Source organism: Amblyomma maculatum, chromosome 5 (genome assembly GCF_055883805.1).
Source record: "Amblyomma maculatum isolate TAMU_Amacu chromosome 5, ASM5588380v1, whole genome shotgun sequence".
Taxonomy (NCBI): Eukaryota; Metazoa; Arthropoda; class Arachnida; order Ixodida; family Ixodidae; genus Amblyomma; species Amblyomma maculatum.
In genome coordinates this window covers 6052792-6068024 of record NC_139348.1, presented here as the reverse complement: position 1 = coordinate 6068024, position 15233 = coordinate 6052792, and the positions used below count along the sequence as shown (strand labels likewise).

Below are 15233 nucleotides of genomic sequence, written 5' to 3'. Positions count from 1 at the left end.
CGCCCCCTGATACGCTTTCCTTCCTTTGGAATCTGTTTTCTACGCACTGCATGCCCTGCCCATACCCATTTCTTCTTGATTTCCACTAGAATGTCATTAACTTGAGTTATTTCTCTGACCTAATCTGCATGCTTTCTAACTCTTAACAGTCTTCTGTGGGAAATGTTTTTTTTGTGTGTCTTGTGCTTTCCTACCTGCCGCCCTTATGCTTGTGTATTCAGAGTGGTGTCTCAAATGCAGGATCTCAGATGCAGACTCGGAACAGGAAGGGTACCTGTAGTGGAACATGCTACCTTATGCTTGTGTATTCAGAGTGGTGTCTCAAATGCAGGATCTCAGATGCAGACTCGGAACAGCAAGGGTACCTGTCGGAAAATAAACGACACCGACCAAAAGAAGAAAGATGGAATGACGTTTCGGCTCCCACACGGGAGCCTTGTTCACAATGAGGCGAAGCGGGAAACCGTTGCCTTAAATACGGCGCATCACAGAACCCAGACATCTTGCGTACACAGGGGGCAGATTACCATGATTACGGTTTATCGTATTTGCTGTAATCTGAATGATCAGCGACTCAAGATAGAGCCGTGATGCTCTGTTCCTTTCTTTCGCTATCACACGTGCCTGTGCCCAGTCAATGTTGTGTTTGGCAGATACCGAATGTTCGGCCAGCGCGTTCGAAGCCACCCGCTGTTTCCTCACGTCGTTTTGATGATCGCGCAATCTTCTTTCAAAATCCCCTGACTCGCCAATGTAGACAGCTGCGTAGTCGGCACAAGGGATTGCGTATACGACGCCTGGGAACTTTTCCTTTCTGAGTGGGTCCGTCACTTGCACCAATTCTCCCCTGAGCTTGTGGGCTGGCACATGCGCAGTCTGCACGTCGTAGCGACGCAGTATACGGGCCAGCGTTTCACTAACGCCTGGGACATACGGAATCGATGCCCGCTTTCGGGTGCCTGGGGTCCGATGCAGCGCAGGGCGTGCAAGCTGTCGTTCCACAGAGTCAATAAAATGTCCAGGGTAGCCGCAAGCAGACAAATCATGGCATATGCGCAAGGTGTCAGCACACCTATCTTCTCTTTTTGTGCATATTCTTTCGTTTCGACGGAGGAGCGAGGCAACCACGGAACGCTTTTGGGAAACAGGGTGAACAGAAGTGAAATGAAGATAGTGGCCGGTGTGCGTTGGTTTTCGGTATACGGTTTGTGTCTTGAAGAAAGAAACGCTGGACGCTTTTAGCCTACACCTTAACAGTATGGAACCAGCAATACAGTTTACCATTGAAGAAGAAGTCAATGGCCGCCTCCCATTCCTGGATGTACTGGTCTCCCGTGAACCGTCAGGGTTAACCTTCAACGTATACCGAAAACCAACGCACACCGGCCACTATCTTCATTTCACTTCTGTTCACCCTGTTTCCCAAAAGCGTTCCGTGGTTGCCTCGCTCCTCCGTCGAAACGAAAGAATATGCACAAAAAGAGAAGATAGGTGTGCTGACACCTTGCGCATACGCCATGATTTGTCTGCTTGCGGCTACTCTGTGGAACGACAGCTTGCACGCCCTGCGCTGCATCGGACCCCAGGCACCCGAAAGCGGGCATCGATTCCGTATGTCCCAGGCGTTAGTGAAACGCTGGCCCGTATACTGCGTCGCTACGACGTGCAGACTGCGCATGTGCCAGCCCACAAGCTCAGGGGAGAATTGGTGCAAGTGAAGGACCCACTCAGAAAGGAAAAGTTCCCAGGCGTCGTATACGCAATCCCTTGTGCCGACTGCGCAGCTGTCTACATTGGCGAGTCAGGGGATTTTGAAAGAAGATTGCGCGATCATCAAAACGACGTGAGGAAACAGCGGGTGGCTTCGAACGCGCTGGCCGAACATTCGGTATCTGCCAAACACAACATTGACTGGGCACAGGCACGTGTGATAGCGAAAGAAAGGAACAGAGCATCACGGCTCTATCTTGAGTCGCTGATCATTCAGACTACAGCAAATACGATAAACCGTAATCATGGTAATCTGCCCCCTGTGTACGCAAGATGTCTGGGTTCTGTGATGCGCCGTATTTAAGGCAACGGTTTCCCGCTTCGCCTCATTGTGAACAAGGCTCCCGTGTGGGAGCCGAAACGTCATTCCATCTTTCTTCTTTTGGTCGGTGTCGTTTATTTTCCGTCATGTCCCATCCCGACCAGACGGGCTTCCGTCAAACTCTTGACTTCAAGGGTACCTGTAGTGGAACATGCTAGCTGGCTATGTTTGAGCCGATTTGTTCTTGAGTCTTATTTGTCATTTTGGGTGCACATTGCATCTGAACCATGCAGGTTATAAAAGATGCAAATGCATGCTTCAGATGTGTCGGAGCATCTGCATTATCTCTTCCTTTTTTATTTATGAAACACAGTGCACTCATTTCTTTGTTCGGTCATGCCAAAAAAGGTGCCTCAGTCAGAGCTGGACTTCGACACCGTCAAGACTATTTTGTCTGAATACAAGATACACAATGCTGATATAACATTGCGGTGTGATGCCACTTCAGACGACCTTATCGACGTGATTGAAGGGAACCGAATCTACATTCCATGCATCTATGTGCTGAACAAGATTGACCAGATATCTATTGAAGTAAGTTGAACCTTCCATGAAGGTTGTCCTTTCATCACATCTGCACTTTGTAGTTGCCATTTTCTAATATAATGTGCAGTCTGCATTGTTATGAGGGCAGATATTTCTGTGGAATTGAGGGAGCAGAGCGATACAAGTCCTAGGCTTGGTAGAGAGGCTAAGGGGATATGAAAATAGTGCTATTACATGCCCTGCTGGCTGCCCTTTGGGGTGAAGTCATGCCTTATGAATCGTCACTTTTACAGCCATACTGATTGCTTAGTGATACAGCACCTGCATGAAATGGGAGAGCACTTTGTCCAAATCCCTGTGCCACTAGGTTATCTGAAGCTTCCCTAATGCTTTGCTTCCCCAGGGGCAAAATGCCTGAAGAAAGCGCTGCCGTTTTGTGTATGGGCACCCTTATGACTTTACAATTAGGTTATTAGGATAAACGTCTTCTCAAGGTTGCATGTAGTCACCTCATACTTTAGTTGGCTTTACGTTCCTATTTTGTAGGAAACATTCATCCAGAAATATGGGCCTGTGACGACGAGCACACGACTATATTTGTCTCATGTATGTAACTGATATGCTGAATGTAATTGTCACGCCCTAACAATATTGCTTGGATTTGAAGTATTTGTACAAAATCAGACTGACTTAACCATGGAGTTTAGGTCTTTTTGGTCTCCCAAGGTTGTAGTTAACATGGCATCGTGGGAGACTGTGACCAAGATTGAGTGCAACAGTTGAGCTTTCAGAGCTATATTAATTTGTTTGCCATTTGTGGATAAGTGTGCATAATTTTTTAGGAGGTTATGTGCTTATATGACCATAGAAATTTTACCGGCGAAAATGTGACGTATAAATGTGTCATAAATCTCTCTCTCACCCCCCACCCCAAATTTGAGGCTACTTACATGACACATTAATATGGTGACCATTTGGGCCAGTTCATGCAAATCTTGACATATTGGACGAGGTGAGACACAGAAACTCTTCTTGTACTTCTTTTTCTTGTGTTCCTTGGCTTGTTTATTATGATGTATTTGTCACAGTTTCATATTTGGAAGGGCTTGTGGTTTGCTTGTGAATCTGTATTTGTGGTGAGATCTACTAACAAAAAAAATTCTTTAATTTTTTTTTTTCATGACCTTTAATTATGCTCCAGGAGCTAGATATCATCTACAAGATTCCACACTGTGTTCCAATCTCAGCTCATCACAAGTGGAATTTTGATGATCTTCTGGAAAAGGCTTGGTCTTACCTCAAGCTCATACGCATGTGAGTAAAATAATGTTTAAAAGAAAATCCTCCTCTGAGATATATTTACCTCCATAAAATGTTCTAATTCACTTATTCAGCCACTGTGGATTGCCAGTAGCTTAAATGGGTCCTGAAACTTTCATTTAACATTATGAGTAGATTCTCTCAGTCGTTAGGCCATGTAGCTGCTCTACCCATCACCAGCAGCACACTATGCTGAGTGCAAAGATAAATCATTCCGAGAAATGCATCAGAGAAGATAGGAGTAAATGTCTTCATTTAATTTTATTCATGTTTTGCAAGCACTCTCAATGTCTGCAGTGTTGCTGATGTTGTGTGTTGTGGGCAGTAATCCTCCATGAGCGGAAGGAAAGTTGAATGTTATCATTGCATGTGCTCTCGCTACTTCCTGTGATTACCTGTTGTAGTTTTCAGCTGCATCGAATACGCATACTGTCGCTCAATTTTTTATTTTCCTTTGTATTTAAGATGGCAGTTGGCTTAAATATTATGGAGAGTGGTCGCCTACTCTAGGGAAGCATTGCCTGCAGTTTGGCTTATTGAGTGACTGGGAGAAGTTTCATTTTTATGATCAGACCTCTGAAGTGCATGAATGATGCGGGGAGGATTCTGTGCTTGTCTTTGTGTTAGCCATATTTGAGAATTTTTTGTGTTTTGAAAAAGGGTGCATATTGCAACTGGTGTAGTTTGTGAAGGCTCAATGAAGGATTAATGTTCACAACTTGTGACACTGAAGTAATTTATGAGATCTCACTGTCTTGCAGGGTGGGACGTCCTATGTGGGTCAAACAGGACGCTGTGTCAATGACTACTTAAGAGAGCATGCCACTACTGTACTATCAACAAGGGATACAGCAGTATGCTGTCAAAACACGTATCATATGAACCGGAATACAAGTTAAACATTTTTTCTTAAAAAAAAAAGCAAGCTAAAGGCGCCCTTTGTCTTGTATAACGGTCTTTAGCAGAATGCGAGGCGCAGTCTTGCAACATGTGGCATGCCTGCTCGTGAATGGGCAGCCAAAGCCGTATCAGCATCCTGCAGTTGCATTCCTTTTTTTTTTTTTTTCTTTTAGTCCGTGGCGCATCTGTCTTCGCGTGCGCTCTTTCATTCGACCTGTAATTTTTCCTTAGCTGTGAATAGCGGCATGTGCAGGCAATTTACACTGGCTTTCCAGAAAAGTTTGAGTTCACAGAAGCAAATGGCAACATAGCCACTTGCTCAGCAACAGTTTCAGAAATGAGCTTGCGATATTGGCGTGAACAAGATCAGCTGTTCGCGTGCAGCCTTTCAAGAAATGCTGCACGCGTGATGAAATTAATCACCCCACTGGGTGAGGAGTGGCGAGTGACATTGTAGTTCCAGTGATTGAGGGATGCTGTAGGTATTGTAAATGCATGCGCTTCAGCAATGTTTTCTTGTTTCATTTTTTTCACCTAAAGGTAGGGGGGTCGACTTATATTCCCACTAGACCTATGCACGGTTTATACGGTATCTGCCTGCAAGTGCATTCTGCACTTTTGCCAGTACCTTATTTTAAGGCAGTATAATCACGAACACAACAGCGAGCTTTCTGAAGCCTGTGACTTGGAAAACAAAGATGCAACATGCGTAAGCACTCCATCAATGGCGCTGAAAAGAAAAGAAATTTGATGTCTCAAGACCTATGACGGCAAGATGTAACAGCAGGAATTTGTTTTCTTTCTTTCCTTTCTTTACCACTCTTCTTTTATTCTTCTGATTGACGAAAAAGATGCAATAGAACCTTCAGTTGTTAGCCAGCGCTCTGTGGGTTGTGCATGTTCTCTACTCTTCGTCGAATTTGTAGCGTGCCGTTTTTATTGAATTCACAGCGCTTTTCACAGTTAAAAAGCATGTGTGATGAGCAAGTACCCATGCATTAACAAATCTCAGTATGCAGTGGAACAGTGGTCATGGTGTGCCAGCAAGTCATGAATAATTCATCATACCCATGTTCCTCTGATTTAACCTTTGATGAGTAGCCATCTACACTATTTCAGTAGACCATGGTATCGGCATGCAAATGTTAAAAAAAAGAAATGTTAGCTGTCGGAGAGTTCTGAGGCTTATAATTTACAAGCTTGAGAATCATCAAACACTTGGTCCCACCTGACATGTTTTTTGTTTGTTTTTGTGACTGTTGCTATTGTGCTGATTTTGTTGCTCTGCAGATACACCAAGCCAAAGGGGCAGCTGCCAGACTATGAGGCACCAGTTATTCTGAGCCAGGATAAGAGGACAGTGGAAGACTTCTGCAACAAGTTGCATCGCACTATTATGAAGGAGTTCAAATGGTGATTTAGTTTCTTATTTCACTAGTGCATGTTATTGCACTACTGCTTTGTGAATTTCTGCTGTCTTGGCACATTGTACGTGTTAAATGGTGCACTTCACAAGTGCATAATTTGCTCCTAACAGCATGTAGCAAATTGAAAAATGCCAATTCACTGATGCTAAGTAATAGAAAGTCACCTGACATGCTAACTAGCCAGCTACATATTTTGTATGCTAGTGGAGATCAGCAGTTTTAAGGTCTTTGGAGACATGTCTAGGGCCCATAAAGCTCTTGCTATGCTATGAAACATTGCGTTTAATTCTTTTCATTTTTTTTAAGGAGGGGAGGGGGCTGTAAGACAATACTGCTTAGATTAAGTGTACAGTTCAGTTGTGGTTATTAAGGGACATTAAAAATATAGTTGTTCAAAAAGCATAAGCATTAGGCTGCAGCACATCCCCCCCCCCAATTTGAAGGAGAGGGTGGTATGCAAATTTTGTCCCATATTCTTCCCTGCTCCTGAGAAGACATTAGCCTTTAAATCTGCCAGTCCCCACCTTACAAAGAGACCTCTACACACCATGCGTTCATGATTCCACTTTTTCAATGCAGCAGAGCTGTTGATAAGTTGACAAAGTAATTGGGTGGATTATTTCATTATTTTGTGCATATTTGTATAGCATGCCCACTGCAGAACTGGTGACCTACAGATATTCTCTATTGTCTCATTATTTCTACCCCACTTTCCATGTGGCCCCCAGTGATCATTAGTGTTGCGGGCACTTTTGTGGTGGAGAACCACTAGTCTGTCTCATTTGATGGGTTCAATACATAAAAATCTTTGTTATGCTCTGTTTTAAATGTGCAATATTCTGAAGAACTAGAAGCAGGATTGCCTTCTTTCATTTCCTTACTCCTTCAATGTGGCTTTCCTTCCTTCTCACATTTGCTAGCGCTCTGGTTTGGGGCTCTTCAGTGAAACACAACCCTCAGAAAGTGGGTAAGGAACATGTTCTGAACGATGAGGATGTTGTACAAGTGGTAAAAAGGTAAGAGAACTTTGTTCTGCATGCTGCTTGCAGATGTTTTTTCTCTTTTCCAATGTTGCACTTTTGAAGAGTGCCTTTAACGCTTTCACTGCTGGGTTTTTTTCTCGTCGCTGCACTCCCCCAGCCGTTTTTTTTTTTTTTTTATGTTAGTTTCGTGAAAATTTTATGTTAGTAACGCACTGCGATGCTCTGCAGGACATGTAAACACTTTTATTCAAAATAACCTTATAGATATTGCACTGAATACAAAAAATGACAACTAATTAACAAAACAATTATTTCCTAATTAGGATGTCAAGGTGTTTAGAAAACTTTTTGATGTGGTACTCTTCAAAACAAGGCACCACACAGGCACCGCTATCATCAGAGTCCGAATTCATAAGCAATTCCTGAATTTCTTCGTCTGTCAAACCGCGGACGCACGCGGAACGCTGCCTCGCCATGGCTGCTCTGCCGAGGCCAAGACCAAGAGACGCATCTAAACAAATGCGCCCAATCTGTTGCTTAAAATTTTATACATGTTTTATGAATTTATGTGTCTTCTCCATAGATGGCGCGACATGCTTGCATCATTTTTTTTTTACACGAGTATAATCGGGAGTGGCAGGGAGCGAGTTAAAAAGTCAAAACGAGTATGCTCGGGAGAAGCAGGGAGTGTGCGTGTGTGGACACACGAGTTATCTCGGGAGTGGCAGTGAAAGGGTTAAAGAACACAGCTCATGTCATTCTTGTGAAGATGCCGCTTTCTGGCATGAATTGGAAATGACTGATTTGCACATTCTTGGGGTTATGTATACTTAGATGCTGCCACAGATAAGGTACAGTGTTCTGCACTGTACAGGATTTGATTTTTATGGCTAGCCAATTTTCACATTTTTTTCACATAGACCTCATGAAAAATTGGCCCCAGGACTGATTTGAGCAAATGGACCACTAAAGGGCCGTTCACCTCTGCTTCGTGAAATTTAGTCGTGTGGAAACTGTTCTGATTGTGTGACTATGTCCGAATTTGGTAAACATTGAGCTTGCGAAAAATAATTTGTTTGTTTGCAGTGTATGGGAGGGACATTTGTGGCCACGTGCAAAAGACACAACATTTGACAGATGAAAAACAACTGTCTGTGGTATTTGGGCTGTAATTAATTTATGTAATGAGTGTTGGTTCTTTTACTACATCAGCACATAATTTTAGTGCTGCAGGTTTATTAGTGTGCTGGCATGCTTACATAAATTTCAGAAGCAGTACTGTACCCAGTGTTCAAGGCTTTTACATAATGTGTTTATTTGTAGCTTTGTGTTTTGTATTTATGCTCAGTGTGGAAAAATTCATTTATCTTTATTTTTTAGAGCACAAGCTTTATTTAATTATACGTTTATATACTGCAGTTTCATCCAGAGCTATAGCAGGAGTGGGAGGTGCACAAAAAAATGCAGGGTAAACAGGCAATAAAATTAGTCAAGCAAGGAAACGAAAGATTTCAAGGGAGCAGAAATTGACTAATAATGGAGTGAAGTCGTGAGTGATTGTTAATAATGAATGATTATCAGAAGCTGATTGCATCAATAAACTTGTGTAATAACAAGGAGCAGAGCCAAGAAGCATATTTTAAGTTTTGATGGTAATAGGGAAAACACTATTTAAATGCAGCGTTTTAAGCCAAATAAGGGTTGAGGTCAAGTTCATGGTAATACAGTAAAGCCTCATTAATTCAAGATCATTGGAACTACAAAAAATATTTGAATTATCAAAACGCATTAAAGAATAGTGTGTAGGAAAAAAAAAGAAGCTTGCAAGTCTGGACTGTGTATACCCCATGCTTCATTCCACCGCCACACATTGTTTTGTAGCTTCTTGAGAGATGGCATTGCAGCGCGCACTCAAATTAAACCAGCAAGTTATAAACATGCTACGTGCTGCACAAACAAAAAAACGAAGCCCCACTTCATCTTGCCTTTCACACTCGAGTGCGGCCCAAACGGTTTGTGGCAAATCCGCACAGCCGTGTAGTTTCGGACTTTGTGGCACATGCATTAGTCGCCAAGATGATTATTGGAAATTGCTCTCGCGCTACCACCACTCGTACAAAGGAGCAACTGCGAGCATGAATGAGTCCGGCAAACAGCGCGCAATTGAATTTCCTGTAGCATAGCCGATTGGCATATGAACTACAATTTTTGATGCATAGAGCCTTATGTGGCCTGGTGCCAACAGATGCCATCACCTGTTGTGTACCGCCTGCCACTTGTCCAAAGCCACCTTACACCTTGCTAACGGGTTGGCCAAATTTCTTATGGTATAAAGAAAAGTAGACTTTGCGCGACAGTAATTTAAAAAAAATATTGAGATGCCGTTAACCTAACCCTCTAGCCTAGGCAAACCCTTATAAGAAGCAGCGCAGCCCGATGTTGCATGCAGTCAACACGCTGCGGGCATGGAGCAGGATGCTTGCATCACGGACATGCACTGCCACTGCGCCGCTATCTTGGCCATGGCCGGGCTGGAGAGGAGCAACCAAGGTTTATTCAAGGAATTAAAATAGGAGGGGAGGGGAGCTTTGCAGCTAGAGGTAAATTGGCACTCGCTTTTGGTAGTCATCATTGTAAAAAAAAAAAAAATGCACAAATTAAGGGGCTGCCTTCAGAAAAACACGGGGTCTGGGGATCACTGGCAGTAATGAGTATGCACAACGTTGCCACCGGGCCAGCTGTGCAATGATGAAGTGCCGAGAGCATCCATGGCTGCTTTGCAGTGAAGCACATTGTCACCTCTGCAGGTGTGCTTTGGCAGTCTGCAAGCTGTACTGCGAAGGTTTTTCCTTGTGGGAGTTCCGGAGCTAGGGCGCTATGGCATATCAAGCATTTGCATTGCTTTGCAGCACCGAGGAGCCATCGCTTCATTTTTTGGCAGCAAATTTAGGATTTGGCATTGCTACACTGCACGCCAGATCTTAAAATTAATTGGGCTGGCGCAGGCCGCCGTTTCGAATTGTCCAGAAAAATTTACATTAGAAACTACGAAACCACAGAAATTCTATTATTCGGGATTTTAAATTAACAGAGTTTGAATTACTGATTTATGTTGTAGTCGTGGGCTGGTCTGGAATGATAAGTGGTGTCTAAATGTTGGTAATGAGCATGAAGAATGCAATACAGCAATTTCAAACATTCTAATTGACAGCAACTTGGTAGTGCAATAAAACAAAGGTGGAAGCAGGTGAAAAATCATGGCAACTCAGGTGATAAATGAATCAAATGCCTTTTCTTCTACACTTTCGACCTTGGCAATATTTCTTAGTTTGTGAGCGTTCCTTATAAGGCAAGCATAACAAAGTTAAGGGACGGATTAAGAATTTTTACATTGATAACTTGACTTCACTTGGAGCTTGAGCTAAAGTTCATCTTAAATAGCCAGATTCCTTGAGGGCTTTACTACAGATGAAATATGTTACCCGAATACCTATACTTCAAGCACATTTTCTAATGACAGGCTAATGGAGGAGTAGGCGAAAACAGAGGTCATGCAGCTGTTAGCAAATCTCCTGGCAACATTTTTGCACGAATGAATGCGCATTTGCCAGTTATTGCTCTATTCAAAAAATGTAGTGATTCATTAAGACTATAATGATCCATCATATAAACATAATCATCAGCATACATGCGATCCTTAGATGTGATATTGTTCAGGAGATTGTTAATGTGAGTGAGTAAATGGATATTTAGAGATTGTGACTGAGCCTTGTTGCACGTTTGAAGAGACCGGGCCACTACTAAACTCCGATTTTTTTATATAAGGTTTAATGGGGGTGAACAGGAGTTTAGACAGAGTATCAAAAGCCCTAGAGGGTGCAATAAATATTGGATCCATTTTGATTACCTACCAGCCGTGGAGGCTCAGTGGTGAGGGTGCTCGGCTGCTGATCTTGGGTTTGAGCCGAAAGTGCAAGGCACTTGTGCACTGTACGATGAGAGTTTTCTTTTTTTTTTTTTATCTGGGGCCCCTCCCCTTCTGTATTTCTCATAGCCTGGGTGCCTTTGGAGCGTTAAACTTCATATACCAGGGGTGTCCAGGCAGTCATATGCAAAGTCATAAAATAAAATTGGCGGTGGCTTAGCTTAACTAAGCCTGGATATCAGAAGCGAAAAGCTTCGGCGATGCCATGGCTTAGCTTGTGGTTCCTTGGCGTAGTTGTGGCGTGCCTTGTTGTTCATGCTTGCACTTTATAGATATTCCATGGCTTATCATTACGGTGAAGCATTGATTACAGCAGTACATCACATAAGATTAAACTTTACTCCAATTCCACATCATCATCACCATTACACTATAGACATAAACACAGCCCGGTGAAAGCTTGTGGCACTGGCTAAAGGTCAACCGGTGGAGTCGCGGCGGCGGTTGCTCCGACCACCGGCGCCTCTCCTGTGACGTCACGTGGTTTGCGCATGCGCAGCTGTGGCTTTTATTGCAAAAGCAATACTACGCCAGGTCTAACCGCTCGTCGCTGTGCTGTGTCTGTGTCCATGACCGTGGTCCCCCTGGCAAGAGCTGCCAACTTGGGTCTCTCGTTTCACATGGGACGGTCATGTCAGACTCAGCCTGCCAGGACTATGGCATTCACGTTACCCCTATAGGCCACTAAGGCACATTCATACGGCTTGGTTAAAGCAGGGCTTTATATGTGTTTCTAACGACGGAGCACACGCGAGACTCGGAGTTGACTAGCCTAGTGAAGTTTTTCGCTTCAAAATTTAATCATATTTGTGAAGAGCCGCAGTAAAAAGGGGGCATGACACAGTGAACGCCCCTGCATTGGCACGTTCGGGAAGCTAACACCTTGAATTTTGGCTTGAATGACATGGTTGCAGTCCGGAGCAGCTCAGTTAGATGCTTGTCCATAAGGGTTACACGCTGTTTTGACTTCACCGCTACCATTGTTGGGAGCCTCACATCATTAAGTGCATCCAAATATGAAGTAGGTGGAAAAAACGTAAAAAAAATTGCCTTTAGAGGCAGAAATATGAAGAGGGGAGTACACATGCCGAGAGTTGCGAGCTGTACTTGGGCTCTTGAGGAGCTGCAATTTGACCACCCCTGCTTTGTACTGTAAACTAATTTTATTAATGTATGTTAAATTTGAAGAAATGCCTTAGATGCTTTCACACAATTCTGTTATTGTGCTAAACTCATGTCAAATGCTAGAAAGGATGTTATTTGTTTCAAAAACAGTAGTATGTTTATAAATGATGTGCTCCAACATTATGGATGAGGAGGATGTTAGTGAAATGGCCTGTAACTGCATGGAAGTTGTTTGTCACCAGATATCAATAAGGAAAGCACTTTTGCCACCTTCCAAGAGGCGGAAACAGTACTAGTAATAAGTGAAACTGTCTGTAATGAATATTGAACTAAAGATGCATTTGGAATGAGAGTAGGGCCATCACATTTCTTACTTTTTATGTCTGGTATAATATCTGGGATGCCCTCTTCAGAACCCTCAATATCAGAAATAAAAAAAATGCAAGTGGACAATAGCAATACTACTACATTATGATGAGTAAGGATGGATGGAAGAAAAAGAGTTGAAAGCATTCAAAATTTTGATAGGGCACTCATCTCATTATTGATTAGAAACACACTGGATGAAGTGACCTTTGGCAAAACAGTAGCCCAAGCTTTTTAGGATCAGGTACAAAATGTTTGGAAGAAAAAATTCTCTTTCAGTGGCTTTGTTTGGACACTAAGTTCTTCCCTTACTTGTTTTGGAAATCTGTGTACAGTGCTCTTGACAAAGTACAGCCTTTGCTAAAAGTTTAGATCCCAAGGGGTTTGCTTACGAGTCAGGTTACTGGAGCTCTTATAGCATATGCAAGTCACAAGCTTCGTAAGGGCAAGGACAAATGTTCCTCTCACCTAGAAGAAATTTAGAACATTTGGCGATGTGCAATGCTCTATACAGCTTAGCCCAGAATGTAATTTTCTGGGCTCTTTACTTTTGACAAAGGGACTCTCAAGAGTTGCTCATTCTATTTATGTGTGCATCTAGCTGCTGAAGAGACATGTCACCTGTTGGTTTTCTTTGCAGAGTATGATGATGATTACCGAAATGATCTCTGGGAAAATTGCCTGCTTGCAAGATGTGGGAAACTGTTGAGGACATAGCTTGGGCACTGCTGCATATGTGGAGCTCAAAAGAAGTCTGGTGATGTACATATGACACAGCCACAGTGTGCCTGAATAAAAGTGATATTTGTGTATACCCTTCTTGCCATTGGCTGTTATTCGCCTGATTTCTAGTGAGGTAGTAAATGCATTAGTACTTATTGAGCTGGGCTAGTCTGTCCAAAACCTGGTCTTGCTAGCTTGACTAGGTGATAACTGCATCAGCAAATACAAGTGAAAATTTTATTTGCAATAAATAAGGTTTTGCATTTTTATGGGCACATGAAGCATGTCAAAGTAATGCTCATATCTACACTCTAGCTAACCCGCACAAACTGTAGATGTCCATATGACATTAATGGTAACAATAACGGTGCAATAGCCTTTGGAACTTGGCTGCTACCGCAGTACCAGATATTCTGGTGCATTTTGCTCTTAGTCGCCAACTATGCAGTTTGCCTCAGACTAGTGACTATTATAGCCGCTTAGCCACTGACTGCACTGCTAGCCTCAAGACTATGACGTTCGTCACTATGCATGGCTCTTGGTACTAAGAGTGGTTTACAATGATTGGCTTTAGAGTCACAAGAAAGGCTATGGCTCTGAAATTTGCTAGCAATTTTCTAAATCTGCAGCTTGCGTTAAAACCCGAAACTAATGTTGGGCTAGTATTGTTTTGCCTATTTCCCTCCTTATGCACCTTATTGAAATCCACTGGACTGGGTAGTGAAATATAAGCATGAGAGTAGAAATAGTTATACTACACAACATGATAAGGATTGTACGTAAAAATATTTGAGCTATAAAATTGCCACCAATTAATGACACACAAATTGACTGAGGCTGCAAATTAGAATTCTTCATATAAAAGGCATTGATTAAAGTTGCTGAAAAATTTTGTTTACTTGAGCCTTCTAGTTCCCGAAGAAAAGGTGTACATAAACCTGCAGAAATGCAGTTTCGATAAAAATGTAGGCAAGGCCTCTAAAAGCTCCCTGCTCGACAAGGCCACAAAATAGGATAACAGAATTTGTGAAGGCACGAATACCAAAATGGAATACAGTATAATAAAGCTCAAGAAATGCTCCGCCAGAAGGTGCCAAATCTAAATATATTGCCACCTGGTGCCCCTGATGTTCTCAGGTGGCACCTGGAAGAAAAAGACGCCGAAGTTCTCTCGCGTGCTGTGCGCGGAACTTTGCCTGCTGGTTCAGCTTCGTCCCGTCGTCTTAGTCACGTCTAGCCCTGTTGTCCGTGACAATATTAAAAAACAAAGTAGGGCAAGCAAAATGCAAATGGAGAACCTCCCCTACTTGGCGTGCCAATAAACGATTGCAAAAGCATTCTTGAAGCCGTGAGTACCCATGTGAAATATAAGTTTCTAGAAGCTTAAGAAAAATTCTACTGGAAAGTTGCAAAATTATGAAATTGCTTTTTTTTGACTACAGAAGTTTTACTCAAGCTTCAATGAAAGATTACGTTATGTGCTGTCACAACAAATGTCTATTGATCTCCAATGCCTGTCTCGTTTGAAATCATTGAAAATTTGCTCTCTCAAACCAGCAAACTAGATGTTGTGCACTTGGTATCAAAACTATTCTGTGCTTCATGTGGTATAGCCTATTGTCCCGTTGCATTTGCTGCTTAGAAAGAAAATCTCAAGCAATGGCAAGTTCTCATCCTGTTGCTCATTGCCATTTGTTCAGTTTTTGTGTCCTTACAGATGTCTTGACAGCTGTGTTAACTAGTGAACTGGTATACTAACTCGCGGGCGCTTTGGCTAAGTGCAGGACTCCGGATTAATATAGGCCACCTAGCATCCTTCAGTGTGC

At 42.8% G+C, this 15233-nt stretch overlaps 1 protein-coding gene across 2 annotated transcripts in view; it reads left to right on the top strand.

Moving 5' to 3' along the window:
* LOC146187692 (guanylate binding protein 128up-like) overlaps positions 1–13506 on the top strand; it is a 33521-nt gene extending 20015 nt beyond the window's left edge. The window contains exons 5-9 of one of the 2 annotated variants that reach the window (XM_084603492.1): positions 2441–2626; positions 3780–3892; positions 6089–6211; positions 7146–7241; positions 13325–13506. In XM_084603492.1, coding sequence (XP_084459618.1) covers positions 2441–2626; positions 3780–3892; positions 6089–6211; positions 7146–7241; positions 13325–13331 — 525 coding nt within the window. In that variant the 3' untranslated portion in view covers positions 13332–13506. Of the gene's footprint in view, positions 1–2440; positions 2627–3779; positions 3893–6088; positions 6212–7145; positions 7246–13324 lie in introns of those variants that run through there. The other variant, XM_084603493.1, reaches the window with a different exon arrangement.
* The last annotated feature ends 1727 nt before the right edge of the window (positions 13507–15233 follow it).